The sequence below is a fragment of the Mobula birostris genome, chromosome 4 (assembly GCF_030028105.1).
Source record: "Mobula birostris isolate sMobBir1 chromosome 4, sMobBir1.hap1, whole genome shotgun sequence".
NCBI classification, from domain to species: Eukaryota; Metazoa; Chordata; class Chondrichthyes; order Myliobatiformes; family Myliobatidae; genus Mobula; species Mobula birostris.
The window spans coordinates 204,523,285-204,540,496 of record NC_092373.1 but is presented as its reverse complement, the minus strand read 5'-3'; the positions used below and the strand labels follow the sequence as shown (position 1 = coordinate 204,540,496).

General features: G+C 45.7%; 1 protein-coding gene across 1 annotated transcript in view; it reads right to left on the bottom strand.

The window, feature by feature from the left end:
* Positions 1 to 307: 307 nt before the first annotated feature.
* LOC140196884 (sideroflexin-5-like) overlaps positions 308 to 17,212 on the bottom strand; it is a 279,713-nt gene continuing 262,808 nt past the window's right edge. Inside the window, exon 17 of the mRNA XM_072256792.1 lies at positions 308 to 377. Within this exon, the coding sequence (XP_072112893.1) occupies positions 308 to 377 (70 nt within the window). The remainder of the gene's footprint in view (positions 378 to 17,212) is intronic.

Genomic DNA, 17,212 nt, shown 5'->3' with positions numbered 1-17,212 from the left:
TGTTCTCCTTTACACTTGTGTACTGGAAATGACATTTTCTTCAACAATCTTAAAAGGAAGTGTTTGTAATTTAAGGCACCGCTGCAAAATTGGTGCTTGCTCTGCGAATCTGTTATTGTGGACGACAGTAGGATTGGTGCGTTGTGGGCAGTGTGAATGACTGGTAAAGGACACAGCGGGATATAGATCAGTTGCAGATATGGGTGGAAAAAAAGCAGATGGAGTTTCACCTTGCCAAGTGCGAAGTGTGGCAGTTCGAAAAGATAAAGATTACCTTTGTTTGTCTTATACATTGTACACTGAAGCATCAAAACATACGGTGAAATGTGTTGCTGGCTTCAACGACCAACACAGTCTGAGGATGCGCTGGGGGCAGCCTCGAATGTTGCCATGCTTCCGGCACCAACATAGCATGCCCACAACTTACTAACCCTAACTTGTATGTCTTTGGAATGTGGGAGGAAACCAGGGATCACAAGGAAAACATACAAAACCCTTTCAAAATGTTCGAAATTCAAAGTTCAAAGTAAATTTATTATCAAAGTACATATGTGTTACCATATTAAACCCTGAGATTTGTTTTCTGTGGGCACCCCGGTAAATCCAAGAACCACAATAGGATCAATGAAAGATCACACTCAATAACTAATTCGCCTGCCTTGCTAGGTCTTTCTGTTCTACAACACTCCTCAGTGCTCGACCATTGACTGTGTATACCCTGCCCGGGTTTGTTTCACCAGAAGATTAAAGATGATTTATCTTTATCATGTGTACATTGAAACATTGAAACATACAGTGAAGTGTGTTGTTTGCGTCGTTGACTGACACACAGTCTGAGAACATCCTGAGGACGATCTGGGAAATACTACCTGTGGAAGAGAGCAGAGAGCGCTGGGAGAGCATCGCGTCATTCAGTGGCAGATGTGAAAGCTCTGCCTCAGTGCTTCCGTCCGTCTCCCAGGGAGATACGTTTGACTTTTCCAATCCTCTGTCTCTTCCCCAGGCCCGGAACCACCTTTCAGAGGTTAATCTGTTAATTGTTCAGCTATGTGTGTGAATGCAGCCAAGATAAACGTAGCACTTGAGTCCATGCCAACTGACCCGTGCTGGCAGTATCTAAAACCACACTCCAAAAATCTCACGGGATGCACTTAGCGGGATCAGTCGGACCTGGGATCATTTGAACCACGTCCTTCAGTGTTCTGCCGGAGAAACTCAGGGCGCCATAGTGGTGAAGCGGTTAGTGAGATGCTGTTACAGCTTGGGGCGTCAGAACTCAGATTTCAACTCCGACGCTGTCTGTAAGGAGTTTGTACATCCTCCCCATGAATGCACGGGTTTCCTCCGGGAGCTCTGGTTTCCTCCCACAGCCCAGACATACCAGTCTTTGTAAACTAGTCTTTGTAAATTGTCTTGTGCTTAGGCTAGTGTTAAATAGGGGTTTGCTGTTCATTGTGCTGGAACGGTCGGCTCCACATGAATTTCTAAGTAATAAATAAATAGATAAACAAACTATTTAGCGACAGCAGCCTGGGTTAAATGCTTGTTGCTGTCAGTAAGGAGTTTGTACGTTCTGCCTGTGACTGTGTGGGTTTCCTCCGGGTGCTCCCGTTCCATCTCCTTTTCCAAAGACACACAGGTTAGGGTTATTGAGTTGTGGGCATGCTGCGCTGGCGCTGGAAGCATGTTGACAACTTGCAGGCTGCCCTCAGCGCATCCTCGCACTGTGTTGGCTGTTGACATAAACGGCACATCTCAAAAGAACATCTATTTCAATGTACATGTGACAAATAAATCTAATCTTTAATTTTAATCTTATTCTAAACCTGTGTGGCGAGAGGAATAAAGAGTTGACGTTTTGGGCCGAAACGTCTCATCAGGACTGGAAAGGCATGGGGAAGGAGCCAGAAAAAGAAGGTGGGGGCAGGGGAAGGAGGGCAGGCTGGCAGGTGAGAGGCGAGACTAGGTGAGGGAGAAAGTAGGAGTGTGGGGGCTGAAGTGAGAAGAGGATCAGTGTCACACTTGTTCCACTTGAGTGAGGAGAGAGGAATGGACAAAGGAGTCAAGAAGAGAGCAGTCCTTGCAGAATGGATGGGGAGAGGGAAAGATGTGTTAGATCAGTGAGGAGGGACAAATGGATGACTGTTTCTTCCTCTCTATAGATGCGACCAGACCTCTGATTTCCTCCAGCACCTTGTGTTATGGGAAAGGAATTGTCAACATTTTGAGTTGAAACACGAAACGTTGACAATTCCTCACCCCTCCACCAACATTGCTCGATCCACTGAGTTCCTCCAGCAGATTGTTTATTACTGGAGATTCCGGCGTTTGCAGTCTCGTGTGTCACCGTAGACCCATGCCACCATATCCTTTCACGCAGTCACCGTGTTGTTCAATGTAAATTTATGATCAAATTCTCTGAGGTTCATTTTCTTACAGGGATCCACAGTCATCATTGTGTTATATGATGTGGGTGACCATAATTGTTCTTGGTGAATTCTTCTGCAGAGCTGGTTTGCTGTTGCCTTCATCTGGGCAGTGGTCTTACGAGATGGGTGATCTCAGCCATTATCAATACTATTCAGAGATTGTCTGCCTGGCGTCAGTGGTCGCATAACCAGGACTTGTGACATGCACCATCTGCTCATATGACCATCCACCACCTGGTGCCATGGCTTCATGTGACGTGTGACCCTGATCACAGGGGAGGGGGTCGGGGGTGACCTGTAGGTTAGCAGAAGGAAGGAGTGCCTTACACCTCCTTTGGTAGAGACATATCTCCACCCAGCATTCACAATAGAACAAATAAATACAAATAGAATCAATGAAAAAACTACACACAAAGACTGACAAACAACCAATGTGTAAAAGAAAAAAAAACTGTGAAAATACAAAAAAAAATGCTGAACATCCACTTCCAGTGAAAAATCTCCAACCAAACTGAAGCATCAAATGCAGGCTGCTTGGATAACTTGCTGGGTCTTTGAGCCAATGGATAGTTGATGCAAGACTTTCAACATGATGCCCAAATTCACTTAAAGCTGAGTTGATGTGCCTTTCACAAAGAGACCACAGATGCTAGAAATCTGGGACAAAAGACACAGAAACTGGAGGAACACAAAAGGTCAGGCCGCATCTGCAGAGGGGAATGGACAGTCAACCCTTTGGGTCGTGACCTTTCCTCAGGACGATAATGAAAGAGGAAATTAGCCAGGTGGGGGGAAGTGGTGGGGCGTGAACTGGTGGTGATGGGTGGATCCATATGAGGGGGATGATAGGTAGATGCGGGAGGGAGGAGACCTACAGACTCACTTTCAAGCACTCCATTTCCACAGCTCATGAATCTACTAACCATTTTCTCAGTATTATTTATTTCTTGTTTGCACAATTTTGTATTCTTTTAAACTACTTATTTATTTAGAGACACAACACAGAACAGGGCCAACAAGCCCAATAAGCTGCACCTGTATTGAATTGTCTTTATTTCACATACATGAGGAGTAAAAATCTTTACATTAGTATTTAACCCTAGCCTAATCACAGGACACCTTACAATGACCAATTAACCTGCTAATTTGAACATCTACGCTCTGTCCGCCAGAGAAAGCAGGATCTCCCAGTGGCCACACATTTTAATTCCACATCCCATTCCTATTCTGACATGTCTACCCACGGCCTCCTCTACTGTAAAGATGAAGCCACACTCAGGTTGGAGGAATAACACTTTATATTCCGTCTGGGTAGCCTCCAACTTGATGGCATGAACATCGACTTCTCTAACTTCCGCTAAGGTCCAACCTCCCCCTCGTACCCTATCTGTTACTTATTTTTATACACACATTCTTTCTCTCACTCTCCTTTTTCTCCCTCTGTCCCTCTGAATATACCCCTTGCCCATCCTCTGGGTTCCCCCCCCCCGTTTTTCTTCCCGAACCTCCTGTCCCATGATCCTCTCGTATCCCTTTTGCCTATCACCTGTCCAGCTCTTGGCTCCATCCCTCCCCCTCCTGTCTTCTCCTATCATTTTGGATCTCCCCCTCCCCCTCCAACTTTCAAATCTCTTACTCACTCTTCCTTCAGTTAGTCCTGACGAAGGGTCTCGACCTGAAACGTCGACTGCACCTCTTCCTACAGATGCTGCCTGGCCTGCTGCGTTCACCAGCAACTTTGATGTGTGTTGCTTGAATTTCCAGCATCTGCAGAATTCCTGTTGTTAACCTGCTAATCAGTATGTCTTTGGACTGTGGGAGGAAACAGGGACACACGGAGGAATTTCACGTGCTCACATACATACAAACATACAACTTCTTACAGAGGACGTACAGAATTGAACTCTGAACTCTGATGCTCCGAGCTGTAATAACGTCATGCTAACTGCTGCACTACTGTGGTGCTACATTGTTTGTTGCCATTCTTTATTTATGTATAGTTCTTCATAAATTCTATTGTATTTTACTATTTTCCTGGAACTGTCTGCAGAAAAATGAATTTCACGGTAGCATTTGGTGACATATACATACTTTGACAATAAAGTTACTTTGATTTTGAGTTTGAAGAGAGTGGGAATGATGTAACAAGCTGGAAGGTGATTGGTGGAAGTGACAGAGGGCTGAAGGAGATGGAATCCGATAGGTGAGGACAATGACAATAGGTGCAGGAGTAGGCCATTTGGCCCTTTGAGGAAGCACTGCCATTCACTGTGATCATGGCTGATCATCCACAATCAGTATCCAGTTCCTGCCTTATCTCCATAACCTTTGATTCCGCTATCTTTAAGAGCTCTATCCATCTGTTTCTTGAAAACATCCAGAGACTTGGCCTCCACTGGCTTCTGGGGCAGAGCATTCCATATATCCACCACTCTCTGGGTGAAAATGTTTTTCCTCAACTCCATTCTAAATGGCCTACCCCGTATTCTTAAACTGTTGCCTCTGGTTCTGGACCCACCCATCAGCGGGAACATGCTTCCTGCCTCCAGCGTGTCCAATTCCTTAATAATCTTATATGTTTCAATCAGATCCCCTCTCATCCTTCTAAATTCCAGTGTATACAAGCCCAGTCGCTTCAGTCTTTCAACATATAACAGTCCCGCCATACCGAGAATTAACCTTGTGAACTCCCTCAATAGCAAGAATGTCCTTCTTCAAATTTGGAGACCAAAGCTGCACACAATACTCCAGGTGTGGTCTCACCAGGCCCTGTACAGCTGCAGAAGGACCTCTTTGCTATGGACCGTGGAAGAAAAGGGGTAAAGTGGGAAGGGGAACAGTGCAGAGGAATATGAGGCTGATGAGTAGATGGACAAGGTGCGGGAGCGGAAAGAGATGAGGTGATGGTGGCTGTTATGGATGTTTTTTTTTTGTGAATTTTGTGCGTGACTGTTGAAGGGTAAGACAGAAGGGGAAGCTTCATTTGGTTGTGGAATTCCACTTAAATTCAAGACCCCTGCTCTACTTCCTGTACACTCCGAACAGTGAGGCCAGATTGTGCTCTAACTCCATCTACGAGTTTGAAGAAGACACCACTGTAGTGGACTGTATCTCCAACAATGATGAGTCAGAGACAGAGACCGCAGTAACATGGTGACAAGACAACAACATTTCCCTCAATGTCAACAAAACAGTTGGTCATTGACTTTATACATCTGTCTACTCTACATCAGTGGTGTTGAGGTTGAGCAAAAAGTTTATTCAGATCAATTAATTGCAACAGTGCACTGAGGTAGTACCAGGTAAAACAATAACAGAATGCAGAATAAAGTGTTACACTTACAGAGAAAGTGCAGACAATAAGGTGCAAGATCATATTGAGGTAGATTGTGAGGTTTAGAGTCTATTTTATCATACTAGGGAACCATTAAATGGACTTATAACAGCGAGGCAGGAGCTGTCCTTGAGCCTGGTAGTACGTGCTTTCAGCTTTTGTAACTTCTGCCCGATGGGAGAGAGGAGAAGAGAGAATGTCCGGGGTGGGTGGGGTCTGCGATTACTGTGGCAGTGAGAAGTGTGGACAGAGGGGAGATCGTTTTTCCTCATAGAACCATAGAACCATTGTACATTACAGCACAGAAACAGGCCTTTTGGCCCTTCTTGGCTGTGCCGAACCACTTTACTGCCTAGTCCCACTGACCTGCACCTGGACCATATCCCTCCATTCACCTCTCATCCATGTACCTGTCCAAGTTTTTCTTAAATGTTAAAAGTGAGCCCGCATTTACCACTTCGTCTGGCAGCTCATTCCACACTCCCACCACCCTCTGTGCGAAGAAGCCCTCCCTAATGTTCCCTTTAAACTTTTCCCCTTTCACCCTTAACCCATGTCCTCTGGTTTTTTTCTCCCCTTGCCTCAGTGGAAAAAGCCTGCTTGCATTCACTCTATCTGAACCCATCATAATTTTATATACCTCCATCAAATCTCCCCTCATTCTTCTACGCTCCAGGGAATAAAGTCCTAACCTATTCAACCTTTCTCTGTAACTCAGTTTCTCAAGTCCCGGCAACATCCTTGTAAACCTTCTCTGTACTTTTTCAACCTTATTAATATCCTTCCTGTAATTTGGTGACCAAAACTGTACACAATACTCCAAATTCGGCCTCACCAATGCCTTATACAACCTCATCATAACATTCCGACTCTTATACTCAATGATGGACTGTGTTGTGTCTTCAAGTCTCTAGGATTTGTTGCTCTTCAATGGGATCTGAGGTAATAGATTGCCACATTGTTGGGCTCAGAATTCATGAAGGTGGGGAAGTACTGACAAGGAGCTGAGGACTAGGATAGATTGAGTATAGGTATGGTTCACTGAAAGTGGTGTCTCAGGTTACACACACAAAATGCTGGAGGACCTCAGCAGGTCAGAAAGCATCTATGGAGGGGAATAAACGGTTGATACAGGGTTTTGAAGAAGCCTTTTGGCATGCTGGCCTTCATCATTCAGGGCACTGGGAAATCATGTTGGAATTGTACAGGCTGCATTTTGAGTATTGTGTTCACTTTTGATCACCCTACTCGTGGGAAGATGTAAATAGAGAGAAAATATTTCTTAGGTCCTGAATATTCTAAAGGGGGAGGGTGAGCAGCCAGCTGTCTTGGTACATGTTGGTACCAATGACATAGATAGGACAAAGGAGGAGGTCCTGAAGAGAGATTTCCAGGAGTTAGGAAGGAAGCTGAGAAGCTGGACCTCCAGGGTAGTAATCTCGGGATTGCTACCTATGCCACATGCTAGTGAGGGGAAGAGTAGTCAGATCAGGCAGATGAATGTGTGGCTGAGAGACTGGTGTAGGGGGCAGGGCTTCAGATTCTTGGATAATTGGGATCTCTTCTGGGGGAAGTATGACCTGTTCAAAAAGGACAGGTTACACCTGAACCCGAAGGGGACCAATATCCTGGCGGGAAAGTTTAATAGAGCTGTTAGGGAGGGTTTAAACTAATTTGGCAGGGGGATGGGAACCGGAATGATAGAGCAGAGGAAGGGGAAAACAGAAATAAATCTAAGATAGTGAGCAGTAAAGATGTCAGGAAAGACAGGCAGGTGATGGGGCAAATTTGTAGCCATTGGGATGAGTTGCAGTGAAATCAAAGCAAAAAGTATCAAATACTGGTCTTAAGGTGTTGTACTTAAATGCACGCAGTATAAGGAATAAGGTGGATGATCTTGTCATACAGCTACAGATTGGCAGGTATGATACTGTGGCCATCACTGAGACCTGGCTAAAGGATGCATGTCTCTGGGAGCTGAACGTCCAAGGATACACAGTGTATCAGAAGGATAGGAAGGTAAGCAGAGGGGGAGGCGTGGCTCTGCCGTCTTTCCTGCCAGTGTCTCTTTCCAGTCAACTTCATTCCAGTTCAAATTCATTAGAAAGAGGTGATATAGGTTTGGAAGGTGCAGAATCTTTATGGGTTGAGCTAAGAAATAGCAGGGGTAAAAGGACCCTGATGACAGTTATTCATAGGCCTCCAAACAGCTACAGGGATGTGGACTACAAATTACAACTGGAAATAGAAAAGGCTTGTCAGAAGGGCAGTGTTATGATAATTGTGGGGGATTTTAACATGTGAGTAGATTGGGAAAATCAGGTCAGCACTGGATCTCAAGAGAGAGAATTTGTAGAATGTCTGCGAGATGGCTTTTTAGAACAGCTTGTTGTTGAGCCTACTAGGGGATCGGCTGTACTGGATTGGGTATCGTGTAATGAACCGGAGGTGATTGGAGAGATTGAGGTGAAGGAACCCTTAGGAGGCAGTGATCATAACATGATTGAGTTCACTGTGAAATTAGAGAAAGAGAAGCCAAAATCTGATGTGTCGGTGTTTCAGTGGAGTAAAGGAAATTACAGTGGCATGAGAGAGGAACTGGCCAAAGTTGACTGGAAAGAGACACTGGCGGGAAAGACGGCAGAGCAGCAGTGGCTAGAGTTTATGCGAGAAATGAGGAATGTGCAAGACAGGTATATTCCAAAAAAGAAGAAATTTTCGAGTGGAAAAAGGATGCAACCGTGGTTGACAAGAGAAGTCAAAACCAAAGTTAAAGCAAAAGAGAGGGCATACAAGGAAGCAAAAATTAGTGGGAAGAGAGAGGATTGGGAAGTTTTTAAAACCTTACAAAAGGAAACCAAGAAGGTCATTAAGAGAGAAAAGTTTAACTGTGAAAGGAAGCTAGCAAATAATATCGTAGAGGATACTAAAAGCTTTTTCAAGTATATATACAGAGTAAAAGACAGGTGAGAGTAGATATAGGACCGATAGAAAATGATGCTGGAGAAATTGTAATGGGAGATGAGGAGATGGTAAAGGAACTGAACAAGTATTTTGCATCAGTCTTCACTGAGGAAGACAGCAGTATACCGGACACTCAAGGGTGGCAGGGAAGAGAAGTGTGCGCGGTCACAATTACGACAGAGAAAGTACTCAGGAAGCTGAATAGGCTAAAGGTAGATAAATCTCCTGGACCAGATGGAATGCACCCTCGTGTTCTGAAGGAAGTAGCTGTGGAGATTGCGGAGGCATTAGCGATGATCTTTCAAAAGTCAATAGATTCTGGCATGGTTCCGGAGGACTGGAAGATTGCAAATGTCACTCCGCTATTTAAGAAGGGGGCAAGGAAGCAAAAAGGAAATTATAGACCTGTTAGCTTGACATCCGTGGTTGGGAAGTTGTTGGAGTCGATCGTCAAGGATGAGGTTACAGAGTACCTGGAGGCATACGACAAGATAGCCAGAACTCAGCATGGATTCCTTAAAGGAAAATCCTGCCTGACAAACCTATTACAATTTTTTGAGGAAATTACCAGTAGGCTAGACAAGGGAGATGCAGTGGATGTTGTGTATTTGGATTTTCAGAAGGCCTTTACAAGGTGCCACACATGAGGCTACTTAACAAGATAAGAGCCCATGGAATTACGGGAAAGTTACATACGTGGATAGAGCGTTGGCTGATTGGCAGGAAACAGAGAGTGGGAATAAAGGGATCCTATTCTGGTTGGCTGCCGGTTACCAGTGGTGTTCCACAGGGGTCCGTGTTGGGGCCGCTTCTTTTTACATTGTACATCAACGATTTAGATTATGGAATAGATGGCTTTGCGGCTAAGTTTGCTGACGATATGAAGATAGGTGGAGGGGCCGGCAGTGCTGAGGAAACGGAGAGTCTGCAGAGAGACTTGGATAGATTGGAAGAATGGGCAGAGAAATGGCGAATGAAGTACAATGTTGGAAAGTGTATGGTTATGCACTTTGGTAGAAAAAATAAACGGGCAGACTATTATTTAAATGGGGAAAGAATTCAAAGTTCTGAGATGCAACGGGAGTTGGGAGTCCTCATACAGGATACCCTTAAAGTTAACCTCCAGGTTGAGTCAGTAGTGAAGAAGGTGAATGCAATGTTGGCATTCATTTCTAGAGGAATAGAGTATAGGAGCAGGGATGTGATGTTGAGGCTCTATAAGGCGCTGCTGAGACCTCACTTGGAGTACTGTGGGCAGTTTTGGTCTCCTTATTTAAGAAAGGATGTGCTGACGTTGGAGAGGGTACAGAGAAGATTCACTAGAATGATTCCGGGAATGAGAGGGCTAACATATGAGGAACGTTTGTCCGCTCTTGGACTGTATTCCTTGGAGTTTAGAAGAATGAGGGGAGACCTCATAGAAACATTTCGAATGTTAAAAGGCATGGACAGAGTGGACGTGGCAAAGTTGTCTCCCAAGATGGGGGAGTCTAGTACGAGAGGGCGTGACTTAAGGATTGAAGGGCGCCCATTCAGAACAGAGATGCGAAGAAATTTTTTTAGTCAGAGGGTGGTGAATCTATGGAATTTGTTGCCACGGGCAGCAGTGGAGGCCAAGTCATTGGGTGTATTTAAGGCAGAGATTGATAGGTATCTGAGTAGCCAGGGCATCAAAGGTTATGGTGAGAAGGCAGGGGAGTGGGACTAAATAGGAGAAAATGGATCAGCTCATGATAAAATGGCGGAGCAGACTCGATGGGCTGAGTGGTCTACTTCTGCTCCTTTGTCTTATGGTCTTATAATGGTCTGGTACGGCAATTCGAATGCGCAGTAAGGCAGGGAGCTGTGGGCTCAGCTCAATACATTCCATCCCAGCATTATTAGTATCTACAGGAGGTGCTGCCACAGGAAGGCAACATGCATCATCAAAGATCCCCATCATTTCGTCACGCCGTCTTCTCACTGCCCCCATCGGACAGGAGGTACAGAAGCCTGAAGTTCCCCATCACAAGGTTCAGGAACAGTTACCTCCCTTCAGTCATTTAGTTCTTGAACCAACTGGCACATCCCTAATCACTACCTCAGTGTAGCAGCATTATGACCTTCTTCTTCTTCTTCTTCGGTTGTCCATGGAAATCCGATGACGATGTCCACTCCGTTAATAGTGAGATCTTTGATGACTACACAGTCCTATCCTGGACCCACAAGCTCTATTGCAGGTGAGACATGTATATGTAGTAGTGGTGGTGGTGGTAGCTGTGGCAACCATGGTTGCATTTCTCCTGGCTCTCTTCTGCTGTCTTCTGGTTGTTCTTTCCATCTCCAGAATACAAACCCCATTCCTACACAGCTGTTGCCAAGTGGTACGGTCAGCAGCAACCTCCTCCAGGTCCTCCGGTCTGATCTTGCACTTCCTTAAAGCATTCTTCATCTGATCCTTGTAGCGCTCCTTCGGCCCTCCAGCTGAGCGTCGACCATGATGTAGCTGGCCGTATAACACTCTGCGGGGTAGCCGACATGGGGGCATCCTTATCACGTACCCCAGTCACTGCAGCTGACGCTGGGTGATCATGGCCTCAATACTTCTGCAGTTGGTCTTTACAGGTATTTCAGTGTGAAGCACCCGCTCACACCAGGTAATTCCCAGGATGCGCTGGAGGCAGCTTATGTGGAAGCGCTCCAAGGACTTGATGTGACGGCTGTAGGCTACCCAAGCCAGCCTGAAGTTCCCCATCACAAGGTTCAGGAACAGTTACTTCCCATCAATCATTTGGTTCTTGAACAAACTGGCACATCCCTAATCACTAACCCAGTGTAGCAGCATTACAACCACTTTGTAGTAAAATACTGACTTTTGTTCTAATTGTATTTTTTTGTGTGAAATATTGTGTATAATTTATGCCTTTCTGCTTATCTGATGCTCTGTGTCTGTGAGGCTGCTGTAAATTAAGTTTTTGTTAAAGGCGGCGTGGGTAGAAACTCCCATCACATTGATACTGCAATTAGATGTGGACTGGAAGAGCCCTAACTTGTCCGGCTGAGCAACCCAGTGCTGGGAAAAAAGGTGAGGCTGGCTGTCTCTTTATTGACTCACGCCTCCCTCCTTGTGGTAATGTTTGAAGATTTACACTCTGTGATTCGGTGGAGGGGTGCAAAAACTATGAGGGTTATAGATACGGTGGTGGGGTGGAGATACGTCTCTACCAAAGGAGGTGTAAGGCGCTCCTTCCCTCCGCTAGCCTGCAGGTCACCCTTGGGCAAGGTGTAGCACCTGCTAAGCCCCAGTCAGGGTCACATGAAGCAATGGTGGATGGTCGCATGAACAGTTGCTACATATCACAAGTCCTGGTTATGCAATCACTGACGCCAGGCAGACAGTCTCTGAAGAGTATTGATAATGGCTGGGGTCACCCGTCTTGTAAAGACACTGCCCAGCAGAAGGCAATGGCAAACCACTTCTGTAGGAAAATTTGCCAAGAACAATCATAATCATGAGACCATGAGCACTGACATCATATGACATGGCACATAATGATGCTGATGATAGATAAGGAGTGTGTGATGGGACAGTGAAAAAAGGAGCTTTGTTCTATGTCTGACCCATAGCGGTGTAGGAGAATGAGGGGAGATTTGATAAAGGCATACAAAATAATGAAGGGTATAGATAGGGTAAATGCAAGCAGGATATTTCCACTGTGGTTGTGAATAGGTTAAGGAGGAAAGGTGACATGCTTAAGGGGAATGTGAGGAGGAATATCTTCACTCAGAAGTGGTGAGAGTGTGGAAAAAGCTGCTCGTGGAAGGAGTGGATGCGGGGTCAATTTCAACATTTGAGGGAAAAATGAATTCGTACGAGGATGGGAGGTGTATGAGGGCTATGATCCAGGTGCGGGTCGATGGCAGAATAACTGTTCGGCATGGACTAGATGGGCCAAAAGGTCTGATTTGTGGTGTAATGCTCTATGACAAACATACCTACACACATAAACACACAATATCACACAGTCACAAACACACAAAGGTGGCAGGCAGATAGTTGCTTTGCACCAGTGGTTCTTTTCTCATTTAAACCCTCTGGTTTTCAGGTACGGTGTGTCCACTCGTGACAAATCACTGATTTTTACATTGCATCAAAGTGGACACGTTGCTCTCCCCCGTGACAGTGTGTGATTCTCCTGACTACTGATCGAGCAGCCATTGCCTGGCTCCCGCCAACACCTTCAGCCATCCAGTCCTTCACCAGTCCCAGTGAGAAATCAGACATGGAGGTACATGTGTGTACGTGTGTGTGTGTATGTGAGATTTTGCCATTTACTGTGCTGAGATTAGTAATAGTGAATGCAGACATATTTATTAATTTTAAGACATTTCATTGTAAATATTAGTTTAAACATTTAATTTACATTGTCAGAGATTCATTTAATTTCTCCTGAGTTAATGCATCACTTGATGTAATAGAAACTTTGTCCAAAAACGATCAAATTGAACATTGAAAAATGAATCGAATATAAAAGGTCTGGATAGAGAGAACATGGAGAGGATGTTTCAATATAGAGGGGACGGGTGAGTTTAGGACCAGAGGGCACAGCCTCAGAATAGAGAGATATCCCTTTTGAACAAAAATGGGAAAGAATTTCTTCAGGTAGAGTGTGGTGAATCTGTGGAATTCATTGCCACCCATGGCTGTGCAGGCCAAGTCATTGCGTATATTTAAAGCGGTGGTTGATAATCAGGTTCTTAATCAGTTGGGGTGTCAACAGTTATGGAGAGAAAGCAGGAGAATGGGGTTGAGAGGGATATTACGTCAGCCCATTTGGAAAGACGGAGCAGATCTGATGGGCCAAATGGCCTAATTCTGTCTCATGTCTTTTAGTCTGATGAACTTAAAACAAACAGCCTACAGGTAAGGCTTTACAAAAGATGGCAGCATGGTTGAGTTGAGGATAGGGTAATATTCTTCCAAGATCAGAGCCCCGTGTTGGAAACCCAACGATCTTCGCTTTTATTTTTAGAAGCAGGTTATTTTTTAATCTCTCCTTTGAGAACAGAGTGAAAGAGCTGCAGATGGATTAACAGTCTGACACGGCCTGTTGTGAACACACCTTCCATGGCTGTAACCAACTTTATTAACTTTTCATTAGCTAATAGGATAGTTAATTGTAACAGATGGGAGCCATTTCTGATTCTTTGAGAGAGGAATTGTGGAGTGAGCCATTCAGGGAGCTGAATTAACATTAGCAGGGATACAGTCAGTGACACAGGGTGCTGGGGGAGAGGGGTTACTGAGGGACGGTGTGAGGGAGCTAGATTAACATTAGTGGGGATAGTCAGTGACACAGGGTGCTGGGGAGAGATGGTTACTGAGGAACAGTGTGAGGGATCTGGATTAACGTCAGTGGGATGTAGTCAGTGACACAGGGTGCTGGGGAAGAGGGGTTACTGACGGATACTGTGAGGGATCTGGATTAACATCAGTGGCGACACAGTCAGTGACACAGGGAGCTAAGGGAGGGGGATCACTGAGGGATGGTGTGAGGGATCACTGAGGGATGGGGAGAGGGATAATCAATGCCACAAAATGTTGGCTGAGTGGCAGTATGGGGAAAAAGAAAGATCTCGATGTTCACCATTTCCTGACTTTGCTGATCTGACTGCTCGATAGTGCAGAGGGAGGTGTTGGTCATACACCACAATGCAGAAGGAATCAGGAGAGGTGACAGGAACTGAGAATCAAGGAGGTGAGTGTTATAATCAATTTGTGCAATCATCTGCATCTCCCGGCTGCCTCTCTCGCCCCTTCTGTTCCAGATCCAATAGCTCGTGCTGCGATGAGAACCTGAAGCTGCTCTAAGGCCTGCTTCCGCCTCTGAGAGGGAACAGAGAATGTTGGCGGATGGTTCAGGGTGATAAGACCATAAGACACAGGAGCACAATTAGGCCATTCATCCCATCGAGTCTGCTGCACCATTCCTGATTTATTTTCCCTCTCAGCTCCATTCTCCTGCCTTCTCCACGTAACCTTTGATGCTCTGTGTAACTAAGAACCTGTCAACCTCCGCTTAAATATACTCAGTCACCTGGCCTCCACAGCCGCCCGTGGCAATGAATTCCACAGATTCATCACCCTCTGGCTAAAGAAATTCCTCCTCATCTCTGTTCTAAAAGGACGCCTCCATTCTGAGGCTGTGCCCTCTGGTCCTAGACTCCCCCACCATCGGAAACATCCTCTCCACATCCACTCTATCTGTGCCCTCTGGTCCTAGACTCCCCCACCATCGGAAACATCCTCTCCACATCCACTCTATCTGTGCCCTCTGGTCCTAGACTCCCCCACCATCAGAAACATCCTCTCCACATCCACTCTATCTGTGCCCTCTGGTCCTAGACTCCCCCACCATCGGAAACATCCTCTCCACATCCACTCTATCTGTGCCCTCTGGTCCTAGACTCCCCCACTATCAGAAACATCCTCTCCACATCCACTCTATCTGTACCCTCTGGTCCTAGACTCCCCCACTATAGGAAACATCCTCTCCACATCCACTCTGTCAAGACCTTTCAATGTTCGATAGGTTTCAATGAGATTGCACCCCTGCCCCCAAGCTTGTAAACTGCAGTGAGTACAGGCCCAGAGCTAGCAAACATTCCTCAACTGTTCAACCTTTAATTCCCAGACTCATTCTTATGAACCTCCTCTGGCCTCTCCCCAATTCCAGCACATCTTTTCTTAGATAAAAGGCCCAAAACTGCTCACAATGCTCCAAGTGCGGTCCAACCACGAGTGTGAGGTTCTGATTGGGCACACCTGTGTAGTCAATGCGCGCTTAACCATTAAAATACACATTGGGCATGGGTATCCACCATGTCAGCGGGGAAATGATTGACAGATCTAGGCTCATTCACTTGGACAAGGGGGCAGGTGTCCCGTACCAAGCCTGAGAAACTGTCCAATCAGGTAATAGTATTATACGCAAAACTCATATTATGCTGCATGGTAATGCAGTGGTAAGCAATTGTCATCAGGGTGTAATTCCAGCTATTGTCTGTACGTTCTCCCCATGACCATGTGGGTTTCCTCCGGGTGCTCTGGTTTCCTGCCACATTCCAAAGACATACGGATTAGGGTTAGTGAGTTGTGGGGATGCTCTGTTGGTGCTGCAAGCGTGACAAACCTTGCGGCTGCCCCCAGCACATCCTCAGACTGTGACATAAATAACATATTTCACTGTATGTTTTGATCTAGGCGTGATATAATTAATAAACTAATCTCAATGAGAAAGGCCACTTGTGATGTCCGGTGATTGGTGTACAACTGTAAAAGGCACATTTGTTCCCCCGAGTGTTCTACGGGGGAAAGAGAGACTTAATGGAAGGATTCCAAACCGGGGCGGGGGGTAGGGGTCAGCAACTCGGGAAGACAGGTTTCATGTCAGTGGCATGCGGGAGGAACTCAGTAGGTCAGGCAGCACCTATGGAAAGGAATAAAGAGTTGATGTTTTGGCCGAGACCCTTCACCAGGGCTGGAAAGAAAGGGGGAAGAAGCCAGAACAAGTAGGTGGGGGAAGGAAAAGGAGTACAAATTGGCAGGCGATAGGTGAGACCAGGTGGGTGGGGGAGGGGGATGAAGTAAGAAGCTGGGAGGTAATAGGTGGAAAGGTAAAAGGCTGGAGGAGAAGGAATTCAGTAGGAGGGAACTATGGACCATGGGAGAAAGGGAAGGAGGAGGGCAGGGGGAGATGATAGGCAGGTGAGAAGAAGTGGTGAGAGGCTAGAGTGGGGAATTGAAGAAGATGGAAGGAGAAGCGGGAAGAAATTACCAGAAGTTGGGGAAATTGGTTTTCATGCCAGCAGGTTGGAGGCTAGCCAGACAGAACATGAGGTCAGTAGAAGAGGGAACTAGATTAACAACTGAACATGGTAGCAGATTCATCAGATAACATGGTAAAATGGATCAGCAAATTTGTGGACAACACCAAGATTGGGGGTGTATTGGACAACGAGGAAGGCTATCATGGCCTGCAGCAGGTTCTGGACCAGCTAGAAAATGAGCTGAAAAATGGCTGATGGAATTTTATGCAGACAAACGTGAGACGTTCAACTTTGGGAGGACAAATCAGGACAGGAGTAACACAGTGAGCAGTAGGGAAGTGAGGAGTGTGGTAGAACAAAGTGATCTGGGAATACAGATCCGTAATTCCTTGAAAACGGCATTATGAGCAGATAGGATTGTAAAGACAGCTTTTGGCACATTGGTCTTCATAAATCAAAGTACTGAGTACAGGAGTTGGGATGCTGTGTTGAAGTTGTATAAGATGTTGGTGATGCCTAATTTGGAGTATTGTGTGCAGTTTTGGTCACCTACCTACAGGAAAGATGAAAATAAGATTGAAAGAGTCAGAAAAAATTGACAAGGATGTCGCCAAGATTTGGGGATCTGAGTTACAGGGAGAGGTTGAATAGGTTAGGACTTTGTTCCATTGAGTGG